The 19,538-nt window shown below is 45.1% G+C and overlaps 1 protein-coding gene, 1 long non-coding RNA gene and 2 other non-coding genes across 4 annotated transcripts; 3 read left to right on the forward strand and 1 right to left on the reverse strand.

Moving 5' to 3' along the window:
- Positions 1–3,240: 3,240 nt before the first annotated feature.
- LOC139641151 (sphingosine kinase 1) lies at positions 3,241–15,437 on the reverse strand. The gene is made up of 6 exons (XM_071515418.1): positions 15,390–15,437; positions 8,608–8,757; positions 6,050–6,144; positions 5,357–5,472; positions 4,456–4,734; positions 3,241–4,239 (listed from the first exon to the last, which is right to left on the reverse strand). The coding sequence occupies exons 2-6, from the start codon at positions 8,717–8,719 to the stop codon at positions 3,822–3,824; spliced, it is 1,020 nt and encodes a 339-aa protein (XP_071371519.1). The 5' UTR covers positions 8,720–8,757; positions 15,390–15,437; the 3' UTR covers positions 3,241–3,821.
- A 2,554-nt stretch (positions 15,438–17,991) lies between these two features.
- On the forward strand, positions 17,992–19,490 carry LOC139641149 (uncharacterized). Its single transcript, XR_011694968.1, has 5 exons — positions 17,992–18,146; positions 18,470–18,558; positions 18,740–18,805; positions 19,010–19,070; positions 19,284–19,490. It is a non-coding gene; the product is annotated as an uncharacterized lncRNA (long non-coding RNA).
- LOC139641158 (small nucleolar RNA SNORD49) lies at positions 18,847–18,919 on the forward strand. Its single transcript, XR_011694970.1, has one exon. It is a non-coding gene; the product is annotated as a small nucleolar RNA SNORD49 (small nucleolar RNA).
- On the forward strand, positions 19,114–19,183 carry LOC139641157 (small nucleolar RNA R38). The gene has a single exon (XR_011694969.1). It is a non-coding gene; the product is annotated as a small nucleolar RNA R38 (small nucleolar RNA).
- Positions 19,491–19,538: the final 48 nt, after the last annotated feature.

The following is a 19,538-nucleotide window of genomic DNA, read 5'->3' on the forward strand; positions in this document are numbered from 1 at the left end:
GCAACGTCGGTCTAATAGACAAAGTCCCTGCATTTAATATCAATTATAATAATAAATAGTAAAACAAAAATGCCACCAAAACTTCCAAACCAGCATATCGACATTTGATCCTTGCTCTCCATTATACTGATAAAAACTACAACATCACATTTTTAAATTTTTTTATTTGGATCTAACTTAGGCTAAGATAGGTAGGCTATAGCAAATGCCATACTTTGCCATAAAGGACGCACATTTTAATTTTTTAAACAGCATAAGAAGTCCGCAGTGACACTTACCGGAGCAGGTTTGGGTTTGGGATGTGTGAGGTCTTGGGTGGCTGTTTGACCCGCTCTCGCTCTCCTGCTGCGCTCTGTCTCTCCTGCGCGCGACACACGTCTCTCTTCATTAGAGAGTGATTATTACTATGAGTCACATGATGAAGGATTATAGAAGTTGTTTCCACAACTCGGCGCATTACAGCCACGTTATCTCTTCTCTCACAACGTATACAACAGGTTCCTTTGCTGTGTGCTGCGGGAAAATTTCGGTAGGCAATGTGTGTGTGTGTGTGTGTGTGTGTGTGGGTGCTATACATATAAAATTTTACTTACTTCAGATGGTATGTGTCAGAAAAGCCTTGATTGATTGATTGGAGACAGTAAAAAAGCCAAGATAAAAACATAAAATCGTGTGTTGCTCAGTCAATAACAACAAGCAATTCATTTGATTACTTTGAATTTATTACCATTCAGGCATTCAAGATTATAGCAGGGTTTTTATGTATTCAGTTTGGTTCTTAAAAAAATGTAACTCTGGAAAAATATAGATACCTCTCTCTAACACACAGGAATAAATCATTTATAAAATGCCATGACAGTAATGACAAAGACAAGTATCAATATTTGTATATCAAAAACAAGAAAACTACTGTTGTCACACCAAAGCAGCCAGTGGAATACAATGATTTAACAGTACAGTACCATATAGGTTAACAGTAGTTTAACACTCCCTACACCAAGATGTTGAAATGTATTATTTTCTGTTTGCGGTTGTATTTGTACGCAAGTATCAAGTATCTAGTAAATGTCATCTATATTTCTCTTATGATAAATTACAATAAGCTGGATGTTGGCTTCCATTGATGAAGATTTGTGTACAGAATGCATTGTCTAGTTTGAACACTGCAGGTGAGCTCAATCCATATTGTCAGACTGATTCATTCATGATAATTATTTTGTATGAAATAAGAGTTGGGAGTTTGAACAGTTTGCACCATTACAACATAAGGATATAAGAGGGAAAACCTTCACTCCATGCCCTTGAAAGAACAAGTAGGAGAAGAAGTCCAGCAGAGGGACCCCTCACTCCAGACATCTGCAGCCACGGCAGGCAAGGCATTTGCATAGCTGATCCCTACCCTTCCTCCCATGTGTACTTCTTATATGTAGTAATGAAGAGACTGCAGAAACACCCATGTGGAAACAGCCTGCTGAAAATGATAACGCATTGAAAAGCACCTGGATAACGTCACTGAGGATACGGCATTGGTAGAAGGTATGCTGTTGTTAGGCTGTAGGTAAGACTATTGCATGTTGTAATGAGTAAATGTAAAAAATCAAGTTATAGACAGAAGTCGGCACAGCAATGAAAAGGTGGAAACCTACATTTCAGGATCAATGTTAGGTCGTCAGCAAACTTCAAGTGCTTTACAGTTCAATAAAGAAACCTTCCTTCATCACATTATATTAAGTGCTCAAATTATGATATTCATGTTCCTTCCAGTGGAAGCTGATCACTCATGGTTTTCTCAAAACCCAGATCTTTAAAAGTTGATCAGTGAGCATTCCTTTGAACTCCATTAGCCTGTTAACATTCCACTTCTCACTTACAGCATATCACATGATGTTTAAGAGGTGATTTTTAAAAGAAATTGATGATCATCAGCATTCATACGATCTCTATTACCCTGCAAACATTCTATTTTTTACTTACGGAATATAATTTTCTAAGGTCTTAATAGACGGGTCACTCTCTAAATGTAATGAGAATGAGCTACTGTATACCTGTGGGTGTAACGGATATCGTGACCTGAAATGAACCGGTGAGAGAAAGAGAGTGTGAGTGTGTGTGTGTGTGTGAGAGAGAGAGAGTGGAGGGAGAGAGGGGGTACTGATGATAATGCTAACATTTGCACTCTTCTCTGCCCCAGTGCACTAATGCTCATCACAACCGACTAGTGAAAAGGCCACGCATTGGAGCAAAGCACTTGACTCCCTCTGGCTCACATTGATCGCATGCTTCTCAATATGCAACATTCACTGACCCAGTGCAAAATCCTGCTCTCTCTGCCTCAGTGTGTTTCAACCAAACAGTCAAAATTTAAATATTTCTCAAGCAGTAATATTTGATCTAAGCATTGTAACTCACTTAAAAGCATTCACGAAATTAAAAAATACTCTCCAGCTCTCTCATTTTAAAACAACCTCCTTTAGCGAGCTTTTGCATTCAGATGTAAAGCTCAGTAATAAGGACACATTGGGTGCTGATGGCTCATTAACCTTGGGAGGGAGAGAGTACAATCTTAAGATGGTAAGAGGAGAGGGATCGTATGCACGGTAGCAGGCCACCCCCCTCCCCCTCGCTAAGTGCTGCAGAAATGCAAGGGAATGTGTGTGTGTATGAGTGTGTGTGAGGAGCTGTGTGCATGAGGAGGGGGGATGGGGTACAGAAAGTGAGAGAGACTGTGTGTGTGTGTGTGTGTGTGTGTGTGTGTGAGTGCGTGTGAGTGGAGGCAGCTCCTGCAGCTTGATGATGGCTGCAGATGAAGCAGGGTAAGAGAAAGGACAGCGCAGGAAATGGATCAGAGGTGTAACCTCAGCTGGCCAGGTTTCTCTCTGCCTCGCCAGCACTTTATGCTTTCTGCCCGTCCCACTGAGCACAGAGGTATGAAGGAAGCAGAGATGGGGTGGCTCGAGTTCACCGGTTGCTAATGCTGCATTATGACTTGATCTTGATGTCAAGATTCATAGGTAATTTCATATAAACTATGCATGGATTAAAGTCGAGAGCCGTGTGCCAATAGCAAATCCTCCACAATTGAGGTTCCGGAGAGAGTCCTGTTGTGTGCTCTTGATGGGGCGAGGGGGCAGAGCGATGGCCCAGCAGGAAGACTGCCGGCCTGGTGAAACAGCAGGACGAGGGGCGCGGCTCGTCCGGGGCCGCCTGCCGGAGCCTCGCGGGACGGGAACATGTGCTTCTCTTCACGTGCGTCAGGCTTATCAGGTCCGACAGCGGAGCGCACAATGCACTCCTCAGCCGCAGCAACGCGCCGCTGTGCGCTACAGCTGATGTACAGTCAGTCACACACACACACACACACACACACACACACACACACACAGGTATATCAAGGCACACACACACACACACGCTAGCATATGCATTCACTCGTGCACGTGCACACATACCCACATGCACACAGACACACATGCTCATACAGTACTCTCTCTCTCTCTCTCTCTCTCTCATAAACACATACACACTCAAACACTCTCTCTTTCTCGAAGCTGGGACCAGCCAGCAGCAAGAACAACCACCCATGGCTTTAACCCTGAATCAAACATTGAAAGGAAGGGGGGAGGGGTCCATCAAAAATAGGACAAGTCTTCTCTGTAGAAAAATAGAAAGAGGAATTTCCAGAGGCTGATATAATGTCTTTGGCACTTCTGAAAACACAGTGTAAATCAAGAAATCGAGTAAAAAAAAGCCCAAACTATTCAGAAATAGAAAGCTCTACAGCCAGGATGAGGAATAATGGATAAAGATTAGACCGTCCAGGTTCATCCACATATGAGTCTGGCCAGTCCCGGGTGGATCTGAGCCTGGACGGGCCCGTACTCCACCATCTCTCCATCTACGGCGATCACGCCTTGCGGGGAGAGGGGCTCCAGCCGCAGGGCCGTCACCTTCTCGTACACCAGGTGGGGGCAGCCGCACGCCAAGTGGGCCCCCTTCTCCATGGCCAGGAAGAGGCGCAGGAGGGCGGGCCGGGAGATGCCCGCCGTCACGTAGAACAGATGAATCAGCCCGTCATCTGCCACCGCGCCAGGGACTGTCCACAGGTCCTCTGCCAGGTGGGACTGGTAGATAGCCAGCACCAAGACGAAATCCTCCTCCCTAACCACCGTCCAGCTGTCTGGGACCGGCTGGTCCAGGCCGGGTAGCAGGGAGTCCAGCGGCGCTCCGGTCTTGCCGTCGCTCTGCGTCTCTGGTCTCTTGGTGGTGATGGCGTTGTTGGAGGAGTTGCTGATGGTGTTGTGGTTGGAGTTCGTGCCGCCGCGATTGTGCCGAGAGTTCTGGTTCGGAGAGGTGTTGGGGAGGGGCCGGCAGGGAAGGGAGGAGCAGAGCGAGGGGTGCTGAGGCGTGGAGGAGGGCGGGGGGTTGGCTTTGATGCTCCCTTGAGGAGGTTTTGGCGCCTCCTTAACGGGCAGGAACGCCAGCCTGCCCTGGTACACCCGGAGCGAGGCCAGGCGCACCAGGGTGCCCATCAGGAAGCGGATCGCGCCGACGTGGCGGTACTTCTCGCTCTCGATGTCGACGTCGGCCACAAAGCCCCAGGCCAGCGAGAGGAAGGAGAAGAGGCGCTGTTTAGAGGCCAGGTGGACTGACACCAGGTCCAGGGAGCCAACCAGACCCTTACACAGCATGAAGCCACAGCTCAATAGCAACTCCTCGTTCCACGCTGGGGGGGACCTGAGGGACGGTCACACAAGTGGGACAGGAGTCAGAGGCATAACACATGACAGTGTAATGAATTACTGTTGATGTGTAATAATGCAATCTCAAATCTATACGGGGGTACAATCCAAACTAATAACATTGGTTGTGCCAGAGTTTTTATTGCTTTGGTTGTTTAGTATTTAGAGATGAGAAAGTGTGCAGTTACTGGGTAGAATGCTTGAGTGACCAATCATTTTCTGTGTTGTTTGCTTTCTGTTGCTGCTGTGCTAACCGCCAGCCAGCAGAGGGAGGTAATGTCCAACGACCAGCAGGGTGGGTCAACTGGTTCCACAGCTGCGCTCTGAACTATAATCACTCATAATGTGCTGAGTTTCTAAACCCATTACATCATTCTTTTGAGAGTTATCAGCAGCCTGAAATGACCTCCTTCTGTGCGGCGAAGCAGCCAGACTCTGCTCCACTATCTCTCCTCCCTCCTGAGGAATAAGTCGACTCTGTGCCCAGTCAGCCGTTGGCATAATTACAGCCTCACAAAGAAGATAAATCACCTTTTTAGGCTGAGGAAGGTTTTCCTCCGTTATACTTTTGTACTGTAGTCCATGCATTTAAATGACTCATTAGCGGACTGACTCACTGTGAGTAATGGTGGATGGAGGCAGCCAGGGCGTTGCCGGAGCCACCTGGTAGAATGCCCAGTGGGGTCTGGATGGCCTCTTCCCAGTCCTCTCTCTCCATCAGACCATTTATCACCTGGATGAACAGGAACAAATTCGAAAACAGAATCAGACCACAATCTTAAATAGGATGCGTTGTCTTACAATTCGTTTATTTGTGTCTTTGATAGATGCAGCGGTCCTGCAAATTCATGGGTAGAGCTTGGCACTAACACTGCCAGGGACAGGTTTGATCCCCACTGAGGCCACCCATGTTAAAGATGTATACATTCTTGCAACTGGAAGGCTCTTTGGAGAAAAGTCTCCACTGAATGGCAAATGTAATTTTCTTATTTTGTCTGTCATCATTTAAAATGATCAAAAAAACAAACAGTGCAGTATCTAGTGAAAACTGTGTTAAAGACAAAGGAAAGGTTATGAATCAGTGGGGATTTAGACCACCAGCGCTCTTCTTAAAATCAAATTCCTCTGAGTACAATTAAATTTTCACAGGCCTATTCTGAAAAGTCCTATGAATAGAAACACAGGCTAGAGGGCTGGTATCATTTCCATCCGTGATGGATTGACTTCAACATTTTCCACACTCCTCACCCCTCCGCCCCCAAATCATTATATTATCATGCCACAAGAAGCCAGTTGGAGTCAGAGCAGACCTCGAATAGCAGCCCATCTCCAGACATGATAACCAGGGCATCGCACTGCGACAGGTCGGCCTTCCTCACCAGCTCCCGCGCGTGGTTCTGATGCTCTGGAGGACAGAGGGACAGAGGTGAGAGGTGCAGCCCACTGATAACAGGAGGAAAAGTGGGAGAGAGGAGGGGATAGTGACAAGCAAGGACGACAAATGAAACTAAAAGATAAATGGAGACAGAAACAGGAATTATGATAAAGGACAAACTGAGAAACAAAAACAAAACGAAGGGCAGAGAAAGAGAGACTAGATCCCTTTATCGCCAGCCTCCGGGGCAGGATCAGGGAGATTAGAGAAAAGAGATTCAATTTCCCCTTATCAGGCCAGACATATCACATTAGCCCATCCAGCGGCCACTCAACAGCTCCAAGGCAGCTTAGCCACACTGCAAACATCTGCGACTGACTAATGTCTGCGTGTGTGTGTGCAGTGTGCATGTACTGAGACTGTATGCATGTGTGTGTTTGTGCCTGTGTGTGTGTGTGTGTGTGTGTGTGTGAGTGTGTGTGAGTGTTGGTTAATGCGCTGGCTGAGGACTGAGCTGTTTGTTCAGCCTAGTTTTATTGGCAGCGTCCTTGAGTGGGTCCCACTGCAGGGGGTCACCATCCCTCCAGCAGCAAACTCCCCAATGTAGTGGTGTGTGTTTTTGTGTGTGAGTGTGTGTTTGTATGAGCGAGAGAGAGGAGAGAGAGAGGGAGAGAGCGCAAGGAACTTATCAAGCGTTGATGCCTTGCCGTCATGAGGGAAACGTTTTTCCGCTTCGACTGAAGTATCGATCGAGGACAGAAAAAATAAATAAATAAATACTGCGAAAACTCCAGTCGCCTCCCTCTCCTTCCCCTCACTTGGCTCAACCTCTACCTGTCCCCCGGCTCTCCTGGGCCTCCCTGCTGGCCGCGCTGCGCGTGTTGTTGCTGTTTGGTATGTAGCGGGGAGGCTGAGGGCAGAGTGATGCAGTGCTGTGCTGTCAGACAGAGGCAGAGGGAGGCTCCGCTGTACCGCTGACTCAGCACTTTGAGCCTGCTGGGGGCTCGGGCTGATGCTGTACTTCCCGGCCATTTTCCTTATTCATGGGGTCAGTGCGCAAACACGCACGCGCTAACCTGAACCTGTACTTTCAGGAGCCGAGGCGAGGACAGCTCACGGTTTTCATGGGAGCCCTTCGTCACGCTCAGCGACGGTCGATTCCTGTCTCCTCTGAGCCGCGTAGACGCTGGCTCATATTTCCGCTCTGTTAAGGCGATACATAAAAACACACTTAGGACTCCTGGGGTGATTTATCCTGCCGTTCATCACGCTTTCTTTCAGCTAAACACACACATAAAGATAAACACTGATCTCGCTCCTGCTACGCTTCATACAGTATGTAAAACACACATGCTTATCATTCCTCTGGCAAAGGCTCTGTGATCTGTGTCATCATAGGGAAGAGGAAGCAGTGAGGAGAGGTGGTGCTGGATAATCCACTCAGACGGACGGTCTCTTCTGCCTGGCTACCGGAGCCGACCACTAAGGCCTCGGTGACCCACATTCCCCCTCCTCCATTCTGCTCTGCCTCGCTCCTCTCCCGGCCGGGTCGACGCAGCCACGGCCAGCATCGGTAATTACACAGTCTTTTTTCATCACCATCCAGCTGCTAACCTTCCTTAAGTCCCAAGGGCCCACGCAAAGAGCCTGCGCATCAGCACTCTTTCTCAAACAAACAAACACACGCACGTGCGCACACTGGCACACACACACACACACACAAACAGAGAGAGAGAGAGAGAGATTTGCTCTCCTCTTCACCCTCCTATTCCATCTTACTTTGTGTTGTTTCGGAGATTGAGGCGATGCCAAACAACTGTGCGGTGCCTTGCTGATGCTGGCAGAGACAACTATAGCGCCTGTCAAGTTGTTGTTCCTGTCTAACAGGGGGTGGGGAGTGGAGGGTGGGTGGAGGAGGAAGGTGGAGGTGTCTGAATCTATTTCAGATCTTTTGGCATTAAAGCCTTTTGCTGTTCCCTGGCGGGTCCAGACTCTTCAGAGAGAGTTCGCCCAGAGTTCGCCTGCTGACAGCGAGCAGCAGATGACACCGTTTAGGGTCACAGAAAGCCATCAGCAACTCATGAAGAGCATGTACCAGTTGGAGTGACGAGTGACGAGGAGATGAGCAATATGCGTATGAGTGTATATTGGTGTGCATGCACTCAAGTGTGTGTGTGTGTGTGTGTGTGCATGTATTTGTTATGCTTGTGCTGTGCCAGTGGCCTGCGCATTCGTGTTTATCCGAATAATGCATAAGAACTGCAGAGGGGAAGAGATGGTGCAGTGTTTAAAAGTTTGAGTGTCCACATTGTGTGTGTGCAGGTACGTGCATGTGAGTGTGTGTGTGTGTGTGTGTGTGTATGTGGGAGTGGGTAGGTTTGATCCCCTCAGCCCTATTTCCTGATGAGACACGGAATTGTAAGTCGCTCTAGATAAGCGTGTGAGCTAAATGCATAAAATATAAATGTTTGTGTGTGTGTGTGCCGCACTGACCTGTGATGACCAGTGTGTAGGGGACAGCGGCCTCAGTGAGCATGCCCTGTACGTGGCCAGTGAAGAGCTGTAGGGCCTGGCCACGCCCACTGTGAGGGTTCAGCAGCACCATGACCCTGCAGGGCCGACACACCTCCGTATACAACACGCCTGAGAGGGAGCGAGGGAGGGAGAGAGAGGGAGAGGGAGAGGGAGAGTGAGCAGAGACAGGGATAAAGATGAAGACAGAAGAGCCTTTCACGTTTCCTTAGCAGTCCTAGCAACTCTGTTTACAAAAAAACACAAGAACATCAATCACATTTTTTGTGTGCCTCGACAACATTTTCAACCAGTCAAAAGTTTGGACACACCTGATTGAATGTACTATGTTTTTCATTCTCTTAAAGCCATTTTGATCTAAAGGCTTATGCATAAATGCTTGAAATTTTGGTTTTTAGACAATATAAATAGTGAAGTTGATGCCTGTGTATGAATTTCTTTCCAAAGCCTTTGCCTTTCCATCAAGGCAAAGGGCACCTACTTTAAAGAATCTAAAATACAAGATAGTTTTGATTTGTTTGACACTTTTTTGGGCACTGCATAATTCCGTTTGCGTTATTTCATAGTTTGGATGTCTTTACTATTATTCTAAAATGTGAAAAATAGTAAAAATGAAGAAAAATGTGTCTCCAAACATTTGACTGGTAGTGTAGCACTAACACCATCAGATACTTCAGAGAGATTATATGGAGTGCCTTCACCCTCAGGACCTCTGTGGCACAGAGATGCACTATTATAAAAAGACAGCATTAAACAGTAATGTCGGAGGCTATGGCACCATTCAGACAGACGATGCTTGATGTTACTATAACATGCTTCTTTCTTCACAGAGCGAAGGCTTGCAGACTCGCACCACATTGTCCAATGCTATTAATAGCAATAGTGTGATATTATATGCATCCCCACAAGGCAATTCTCCTGTTGCTTGCCTCTCTCAAAGAAGTTCAGAGTGCAGGAGCCACTACAGAAGCTGGTCGGGATTCAGTGTCTTGCTCAAGGACACTTTTGCAGGGCGGATGCTTGCCAACCTGGAGGCTTGAAGGAGTCTCTCTAACCACTAGGCCACCCTGCCGTCAAATTCCTCCTTTGGGTGTCCTTGGAAATGTTTATCAGGAGACACCAACCTGAGAGAACCCGCCCGCCTTCCCTCTGAAGGTGGATTTTGCAGCAGACGCCCTCGTTTTTCATGTAGCGGACACAGCCACACCAGACCATATCGAATGAATCACAGAGGACAAAATAAATACGAATCCCTTTTTTGGGCTAGGAGGACAGAAACTTCAGTGTCAGGTTACACCAATATGATTTGGCTGCAGGTACAGTGCTGACCTCTGTACCTAATAATCAGAAGCAGCATCAGACAATAATAGTATCCTGTCTCCTGACCCACAGTGGTTGATTTCATACACTTTTATCAAGGAGGTGGTGGATGGGTAAATTCTACCACATTTTGCTTATAATGTATAGATATCAAGAGAGCTAATCCCCCTTAAACACGCCTTCCAGTTTAGTGGCAATACATCCAGTACACATATTTGCCTCCTTGTAGGATGAGCTGCTGGTCTTGCTTTGTCTCACAAGGCCTCTGTCTGCTTCAGCCTGCTGTCTGAGTGGGTTTCCTCTCCCTGACACTGCCCAAAACCTCAATTTCTACTATTGTGACCTGAACACTGTTGCTGTCACCACCTCCCTCTAACCCATTTGGCTTGTGATGGGAACTGCCGGAGGTACCAAAATATCTCAGAGAAAGAGGTGTGAACCCATCAGGAAAAGCGAGGAGAGAGTGTGAAAACACACAGGCGCATGGCAAACTCTGTTTCCCTCTATTCACCCACACTGGGTTACTATTGTTGTTTATTTGTATCAGAATACAATGCGGCTTTCGGACACAAAAGGCCCTCTCTACAATTCCAGAATATCGGCTACAATACTGGAAGCTGGCTTTTGTCAATAAAAGAGCTTTAGAGTCGGGTTTTGCAATCAAGGGTGGTAAAATGGGCTCAATAAAATGTCCTTGATGAGCTGAGCTGAATAACACGCCCTTAATAAAACCACTGAAGCCCTTGAAGAGGTCAAACGCAAAACCGAAATCCTATTTCTTCCAACACAAAGACAGATCAGCATCCTCCTCTGGCAGCTTAGGACTAGGCGGTGGAATTCAGCAACGCCTGTCACACAGAAGCATTGAAGAGTTGAACTGAAGAAATTCATTTTTCTGTCCTGTCCTGCTGCTTCAGACTCATGCTGCAGTACTCTGAATGGTCACAGTGAAAGCACTTAAGAAGGAGAGTAAAGACAAATTGGTATGCAAGGTAGTCTTAACTTGGTTGATCTACAGTACTTAAAAGGTTGGGACTCTGTTAGATCTCCTCGCTCTTTGTATTCACATTGAATAAAAAATTACGGTAACAAGTTAGAGACACGATTTACACACCGTCTGCTTTTAAGTAATGTAATGTAACCTAATCTAACAGCTAATCAGGGTGAGTGCTGAAACGCATTCATGCATACAGTAAACTATGTCTGTTATATTACTGAGTGGTAATGCTGTGCACATAGGTTTCACAGAAATGGACTGACCTATGTATCCGTCTGGGAATTGCATATTAATTATGTTAGATAAATATCACAATCAAAATCACACATTTCTCTACAGCCATTATTCTGACTGTGTAATAGATGTATCAACCCAAAACTGGTGATTCTTTATTTCATTCATTTAGTTTATCACAGGAGATGACTTTCTTATGAGTAGATACATAATCAGGAAATGCATGGCATATTTTATTTACAGTAAGAATTTGTATATACTGTCTATCAACTGTCTGCCAAGCAAATAGCAACTGTTTCCACCTTGATTTGCATTGTAAAAATATAGACAGGCTATCTTTACAGCAGCAGTTACCGTCTTTCTAATTGTGCCATAAAGACTCCAAATGACAAGGCAGCTCAGTATTACACTGAATAATTCATGGTCTGATGCCTATTCTCTGAGCCGTTGTCCCAATGCACTGCCCTCAGGTCAAGTCTCTGAAAACAACCTCTTCAGCTGGACATTGCTCTGGGGCCCAGCGTGTGTGTATGTGTATATGTGTGTGTGTGTGTGTGTGTATGTGTAAAATGTGAGTGAGAGAGAGAGACTGTGTGTTTGAAACCTGTCTATATTTGCGATGTGAGGTGAGATACCTGTGGGAAGGCCTCGGCCCGTCTCATATTGAAGATCTGTCTGACAAGCAAACTCTACACTCCGCTGTGTGTATTTCACAGTTACAAGTAGTGAACAGACACAGGCAGAGAGGTGACAGGCAGACTCAGTGTGATGATGTGATGAGAAAACTTGTGAGAAAAAAAAAGTTTCTTTACCATCCACCTGCCAGCAAGCTTATCACCATGCAGATTTCTAAATATAGATTTTCCTACATGTTCAGTATCCCATATTGCGGCACAGGTGGGACCATGAAAGCATTAAAGAAAACTCTTGGACCAAAAACAAATATGTACACAAGTGATGAAATCTTCCGGTGAAAGCTGTCTCGTCTCAGGTGTGACTCTGTCTCAGACAGTGACTCAGACCAGACTGACATATCTGCAAACAAGCGGGATGCCAAGGTCGGGCTGGGGTGGGTGTTTTGGGGGGGGGGGGGGGTAGACTTGGTAGAAACACCACAGCCCTCTGAGGCATCAGCAGGCTGCGGGACCTCTGACAGCCCATCACAGCCCCGTGTCACGGAGCAGAAGACGAGGGCTCCGGCGGGACCGAGAGGCTGGGGGGGGGGTGAGAGGTCAGCTGCTGGGGGGGGGGGGGGGGGCGCTCAGCTTGAGTCTCCTTCACTGGGAAAAAGACGTGGTGGCTTCAGCAGGGCCACAGAGAGGAGAGATCGCACGCTGACACAGGCGTTTATGTGTGAAGGGAACACACTGCAGCGTCTCTCTGTCTCACTTTTTTTTTTAGCTTTTGCTCTTTCCTCCCTTCCTCTCTCTCTTGTAACCCCCCCCCCCCATAAACACACACCACGCACAGTCTTCACAAGAATCAATGCTTACACTTGCACTGGAATAGCTTCTGGGATCTTGCTAATTTGCAGGATGTTAGGAGTTAGATACACAGAAAGCATGAGTTGAAATGCTTTGGAAAAACACAAGAAATCAACAATGCTTTCATAACATTGTAGCACAAAGAGGAATCAAATGAATGCATTATTTTGGAAATTGTTAAGTACAGCATGTGTAAATGTGTAAATGTAAAATGTATAATTGCCTCCTAGCAGCTGCTAGAAGAGCAGAAAAGGCTTCAGCCAAGAGGGAATAGAAAAATCCAACACTCCAGGCAGCCACTAGTAGGACCAGTCACAGCGAGTAACCATCATCTCATTCCCTTGCATGCAATCTTACTGTGATGCTTCTAAGCATGGGAAATAGCAGCCCATTAACTTGTGCAGGACTGTATTATAGCGTATGGACTTCATTATTTACGGCTCATTCATTCCAACGACCTTGCTGTGAGAGTAAAAACCATGTTAGACTGTGGATGCTATAGATCTAAACTAGTTAGAGTAAATTAGTAAATTAAAGGTACAACCTCAACATAAGCAGCTTGAAAAGGAGCGGGCTACAACTTCACATATTCAATTTCATGTTCACTCACTTTTCATTTTAGTGTAACTGCGTGACTGTGATAACTCCCTCGCTAAATACAAATCTTGCACTGCAACTGCACTTTTAATCCAACCTTTCCATCTGCAATGCCGGATGAGATGACATGTAATTAACTTGGGGGTAAATTCACTATGAGGGATTAGTGAATCACACTGACTTTCATACACCCTCCAAAACGCACCAGCACATCCCACTGCATCTATTAGCACAACATTATTCATTTAAAACGTATAATATATTCTGTTAAATACTGTATTATTGGCTGCCCTGGATCTGGAATGCTAAAACAACCTTATAAATTAATGATATCGTCGCATCATCGCTGACGCACCGTGTTACAAAGAAGTACAGCAAAAATAATATGTGAGTGAGGGAAAAAGCAACAAACTGTTAGCTGGCCTTTCGGCGGCTTATCAGCTGTCAGCCAGTTCATTAATATGTGTGAAGTGACATTTAAAAAGCTCCCTCTCTGGGGTCTTTTGATGAGTCCAGTGAGTGGACAGTGAGAGCGGCTACCCAGTTACCTCTCAGGTTACCATCTGCCTGCCTGGCATGAAGCTGAAACTAGAACTCCTGAGGGAGGCTGGATGTTCTTCATCACACAAAGAGCCCGGTCTTACTCTCTCTCTCCCTCTCGCTCTCCCTCGCTCTCTCTGTGTTTGCAGTGTACACCTGGAGGCTGCTAACAGGGGGGGCGACCTCATTCCTTATCCCACTACTAACACTTGACTCCATCCTTGGCAACCGACATTCCAAATGAGTCACTGCCAAGTCAAATATCCGTTTTCCTCTTTGAACTTTGCTGGCTGCCCAGTAGTGCGCGCCTGTGGGCATGGAGCTGTTTTATATTTTAAACACATAAACACTTGTGTATTAAAATATATGACCTGCCCAGTGTGGGTAGGTTTTAGGAGAATTTACTTTGGTGTGAGGATCAACACATGATCATTTGTTCCCAAACGTTGCACAGAAAGTCACTTCCATCAATTTGGGAGTAATGAACCTGAGCGGCTTTGTATCATCAGCATTATCATCACTTCCTCCCAAGTGAGTGATAGGGCTAATTAGCTAAACAAACACTGCCCATATTCATGTTAATTACTGATTCATTGTATACCAGGATGGAAAAGAGAGAGGTTGATGAGAGGCTGATGAGACGGGAAGATAAAGGAACTTAGTTTAAGATGAGAACAGCCTGTATTTCAAACAACGGAAGACAAGATGAGGCCCAATTAGAAATAGCTCCAAGATGATAAACATGTTTTGTTTTGATGTGAAATTCCACCCATCAACAATGATTTCTCTGTGGGAAATTACTGAGCAGAAATAATGAGGACCAGAGCAGCTACCCTCTGCGGTCCGCAGATCAGCTGAAAATCCATGCAAAGCTTGTGTGACCCTTAAGCTTCTGCGAATGCGCATTTAGAGCAGGATCAAGTGTCTGTTTCGGCCCCTAAAAGGAGATTTGATCATGTCGCTAGGAGCCAAAAAGCATCATACAAACGGGCCGTTTAAATGAATGAGCCGGGTGTAATTGTTGCTGGGGGGAAATACCAGGAGCAGCTTCACCTTCCCCAGCAGGTAGAGCAGGTTCCTGAGAGCAGATGGAATGTCACAGAGCATTCCTCCTCCTGCCAGGCTGCCACAACACTGCATGAGCCTGTTTTTGGGACTGGGGGAGAGGTGTAACTCAGGTATGGTTGAGCTACTAAGTGGGGTTACTTTCATTTGAGTTTGTTTTTTTACCCCTATAAAGAATATTTTCCTCAAAAGCTTTCATTACCAGACTTGACTCAAGTAAAATGAGACAAACCCTACAGAATAATCACTATTATATTCACGGAATATTCCTCTTGGGGCTGACTGTGACTGTGGTACTCAGTAGTAAATACAGTGACCTTATCGTACGTTATGGTATTTGTCATCTCCTCTACATTCCAATAACATCCCTATGATATTCCTGTTAGGCCTGTAGTTTTGCTGTGATTTCTTTGGATTACTGCAAGTTAAGTTCTAGGTCTCCAAATTAAATTTACGCGGCACACACAGGCTACTAAATGAATCGATCAGTGTTTCCTGGTGCTCACCATCTCGCCGGGGTATCTGCTGGACTGAGGCGTCTCTGATGGCACGAGCCCATCTCTCAGCCTCCTGGAGGTTGGCCAGCGGGTCCTGGACCAGCGCGACCCGAAAGCACTGCTCCACTCTCTGGCGGGCCACGCCGGCGCTCATCCACCGCCGCTTGAACGGGTAGAAATAGGCGGAAAAGTAAGCGCCGACGTCCGCGCTGTCCTCCGCTCTGTACGCTCGGCAGCCGACACAGTCGGCCAAGTTAAAGACCACCTTAGTCCGTCCGGGAGACGCGGAGATCTTTTGGATGGTCAGGGCGCCGTCCGTCAGGCTCACCGAATACCTGACCCGGTCGTTGAGCGTATCCGTGAACTCTCCGTACAGCACGCCCACGACCCCGTTTCGCTGACGGGACGGGTCCGGTTCAGAGGCATCTTTCTCCATCCCGGACGGAGAGGGCGACGCGTCCCGCAGGCCGGTGTGCGGATGGTGGTGCGGTGCGGTGCGGTGCGGACTCTGCGGCTGCCAGTCCGACTGATGTGGGACCCCGAGTACAACACAGCTGCTTTCCTAGTTCAGAGTCTCTCCCTAGTGACTGGAAGGGGAATGGCACAAAAACGACTGTGCTACCCCGCGGACGAGAGCGCGTCCATCACTTCACTCCTGTTGGTCACCACTCCAAAGCCAATACACTGTAAAAACTCATGGTAGCCTACAGTGTAGTGAAACGAACTTAGGCTATCATAAATCAATGAATAGCATATAGAAGTGTTTATCAATTTCGACTCACAGTTGCTAGTTATATGCCTCATAATTTGTAATAATGAGTTCGTGTCATGCTACTTAAAAATGTGAGTTGACTTACCAAGCATTCACTAAACTGATAGTGAAGTTTGATAAGAAACACTGTTGACATATTGGCATACTTCCCAGCATACACTGCATTTGAATTAAATCCAGAAACCCTTCCTTCTAGTTTGAGATAGTTACAGGAGACAATGTTATGCAGGCTACATATGATAAATTGTAGGTCTATTTCTGATAATAAAAAAAAAAAAAAACAAAAACAAAAAGTTAATCATGATGAAAATTAGTTTCCACTTGAATCCCTGATACTAAACAGATTTGTAGCAATCATTTACATAAAGTTGCTATTCTCTGTTTGACATGGCAGTATCCGCCTGTTGTGTTTGAATTAGTAGCTACAGGTTCAGCTGCTTACTCACCATGTGGTAAATTATATTGTGACACATGAACAACTTACATTAAAAACCTTCTCACTATATTGAAATAATAAATAACACTGGAGTGCAGATCATCAATTAGTGTGGATTCAACTCATTAACAGTTGTCAACATGACCAGACAAATATTGCTGAAACGTATTCCTGTTGTTCATGTTCACCCGGTGAGCTTTACATTAGAACAACTAATTCACTTTGACCAACTATTCAGCTGTTTCAGTCTTGTAGCCTGATTTCAAGATAGCGAGGAAACTTATGTTTTTAAGTTGAAGTGTCCTCATATTTTTCGCAGTGCAGCCTATAACTTGTTTTGGCTAATTGAACAGCTATTGCAAGATAATGCTGACCAGTGCAAGTTAATGTTTTGTTTGCTAATGTTAGCCTTGGTATTCAATGACAAGGGCGCAATTAGTAGCCTATTGCGAATTCAAGGCTATATCGCACTGACTCCAAAATGAGATAGCCATTCATTAGAAAAAAGTGACACTCACATTTCACTACTGAAAAGCATTGGATCATATCTTGAGCCCCACTTACCAACCCACTTACGGATTAGTTTAGAGAATGCAGTCCTCTGGTTTTTAAATATTGAGCATTTAACATCAAGTAATTTGTTCTTCAATGGATATAAAGTTCGGAGTGAAACCCTGCCATCGCTGTATTAGACCAAATATAAGACATGCAATGAGTTGTCTTCACTTTACAAGATACAATGTTGCCAATATGCACAAAGTGGTAGCTACATCGGGCAATAGTACGCATGTCCCTAACGGATATCATTAAAGCCGACATTGCTATAAGGACTTACCGTGTTGGTTCAGTGTTTATAGTACCTTATGGTATTTTTTTTTTTATCTCACTGTAGCACTGCAGTATTGTAGCCTATGTGGTATAATTCTTGACATAGGCTATTTATAGTAGGCTAACTGCATGATATTTTTTTTTAAAGTTCTCTTGGGATATTAAGATAGTGTCCCTGTACAATTATATTATTATTATTATTATTACTATTATTATTATTATTATTATTACAGTGTAGTTTTTCATTTCCCATTAAAATATAACTAGTTTTGCGTAAGGTTGTTGTTTTAAATATTATTAGTATTAAAATTGTAACGTATTTCGTGAATCTCTATCTCTGTGATACAATATATATTTAGAAGCAAATTAATGATTAAACCTGAAAGAATGATTAATTGATAAAACCTGAACTTTTCTCAACCCAGTGCGTGTTTCTACCTAGTTTAATACATCCATGGTTTCTACTCTAGGTTCGATCCAGGTTCGATCACTGGTTAAGAACTAATCACGTGGGATGTGACGTTTACAACATATAAAAACCGCATCACGCGAGATTTCCGTTCTTGATTTGGCCATTGGCGAAAGCCAAGGAGGTTCTAGTATCGGACGGTAGCCAACGTTATTAAGTAATTTTATGTCAGTAACAGATCGTTTTTTATATTCCATAATGCATTTGTGTGGAAACATGGACTCTAATGCAGATTATCCGCCATGAATGGAGAATACTGATGTGAGTAATTATGTGGAGGAGGCTTACCATGTAGCTAGCTGTTAGCTAATTTTAGCCACCCAGACACGTGCAAGAAGGGTGTTGGGCAAATGTTATAGTCGGGTTTTAGAGTAGCCTACTTATGACATGAGCCATAGGCCACATATGTTGAATTCTTTGGGATGCAGTGCAATGATATTTAATTGAAAGTTGAATATATTAACAATAAGCTGTTTAGATGGCGGGGTAGATACGTGGCCTTCCTGTGCCGACACAACCTCACGTGGAGACCAATAAGTCTTGGTGATCCAACTTCTCTAACTCTTATTTGTCACTTTTTCCAGGTTTGTTTGGCAGATATCGAAACGGTGAGGCGAACCTGCCCGAAACCATGGGCGAAGGTTGACGCAGGGGAAATGACTTGATGACTGAGGTACACTTGGCCTTTACCCTATGAGTTTTATGCTTGATGTCCCGCAGTATGTATGATGAGTTTGTTATCCCTGTCTGAAGAACAAGTGTGGAAACCAATGGTATCTGATGACTTGCTGCAGAATGATACCTGAAGTCACACGATAACTTGGAACTATCAGTAATGAAATGTGGTGTTACAGGTTGCTGATGCCTCCTTTCCACCTCCGCTGTGTTGAGTGTGCAAAGAAATGAAGCTAAGTGGAAAGGTATGTACCACAGTGTTTCTCATGATCCAGGTTGCTGTGGATTCAGTGATGAAATTGCTGCATAGGAAGTGCCGTCTGATGCGATAACTGACGATGGCAAAAGCTGTTCTGAGAAATGCCCTCTGTCCCCTGATACAGCCCAGATTCATGGCACGCATTGTTTTAACACCATCTAATCCAGATTTAAAATGTCTTCCCCTACAGGTGTGACAGTGTGGACACAAGTCTTTGAGAAGGCCTGTGGACTCTGAAATGACATGAGAAGGTAACTGCTGCAAAACTCAAACTTGAAAAATGGATTTGAATATTCAAGCCAGTGATGATACAAGTTATCCCTGTCTGAACACAAGTGTGGAGTCATGGTAACCTGAGGCTTGATATGAGACACTGGACCAGAATGGGATTGGCTCTCTGAATGTATAAATTTGGTTCAGGTCAGCCCTAAAATCTAAATGGGGGTTTCTTGTTTTATTTACAGATTGAATCAAGGAGAAAGGCAGATGCAACACCACCTTGTGATGGATCCAAAACCGTGAAGCCACTAGACCATTTATAGCCAATGGAGTAGTTTAAACTTGATTTGTAATGTTAATCGCTCAGTCTTTGTGTCCCCTGATTCTATTAAATGACATGTGGCTGATGACTGAAGTTTTGTATGAATGTTAACAAAGACCCAGGAAGTTTGCTGTAAAATGTTTTAATAAACTTGTGAGAAAACATTATATAAAATTAA

This window comes from Centroberyx affinis, unplaced genomic scaffold, assembly GCF_046629955.1.
Source record: "Centroberyx affinis isolate AG114_WGS23_722 - 3 ecotype Tasmania unplaced genomic scaffold, CSIRO-AGI_Caff_v1 ptg000348l_1, whole genome shotgun sequence".
NCBI lineage: Eukaryota > Metazoa > Chordata > Actinopteri > Beryciformes > Berycidae > Centroberyx > Centroberyx affinis.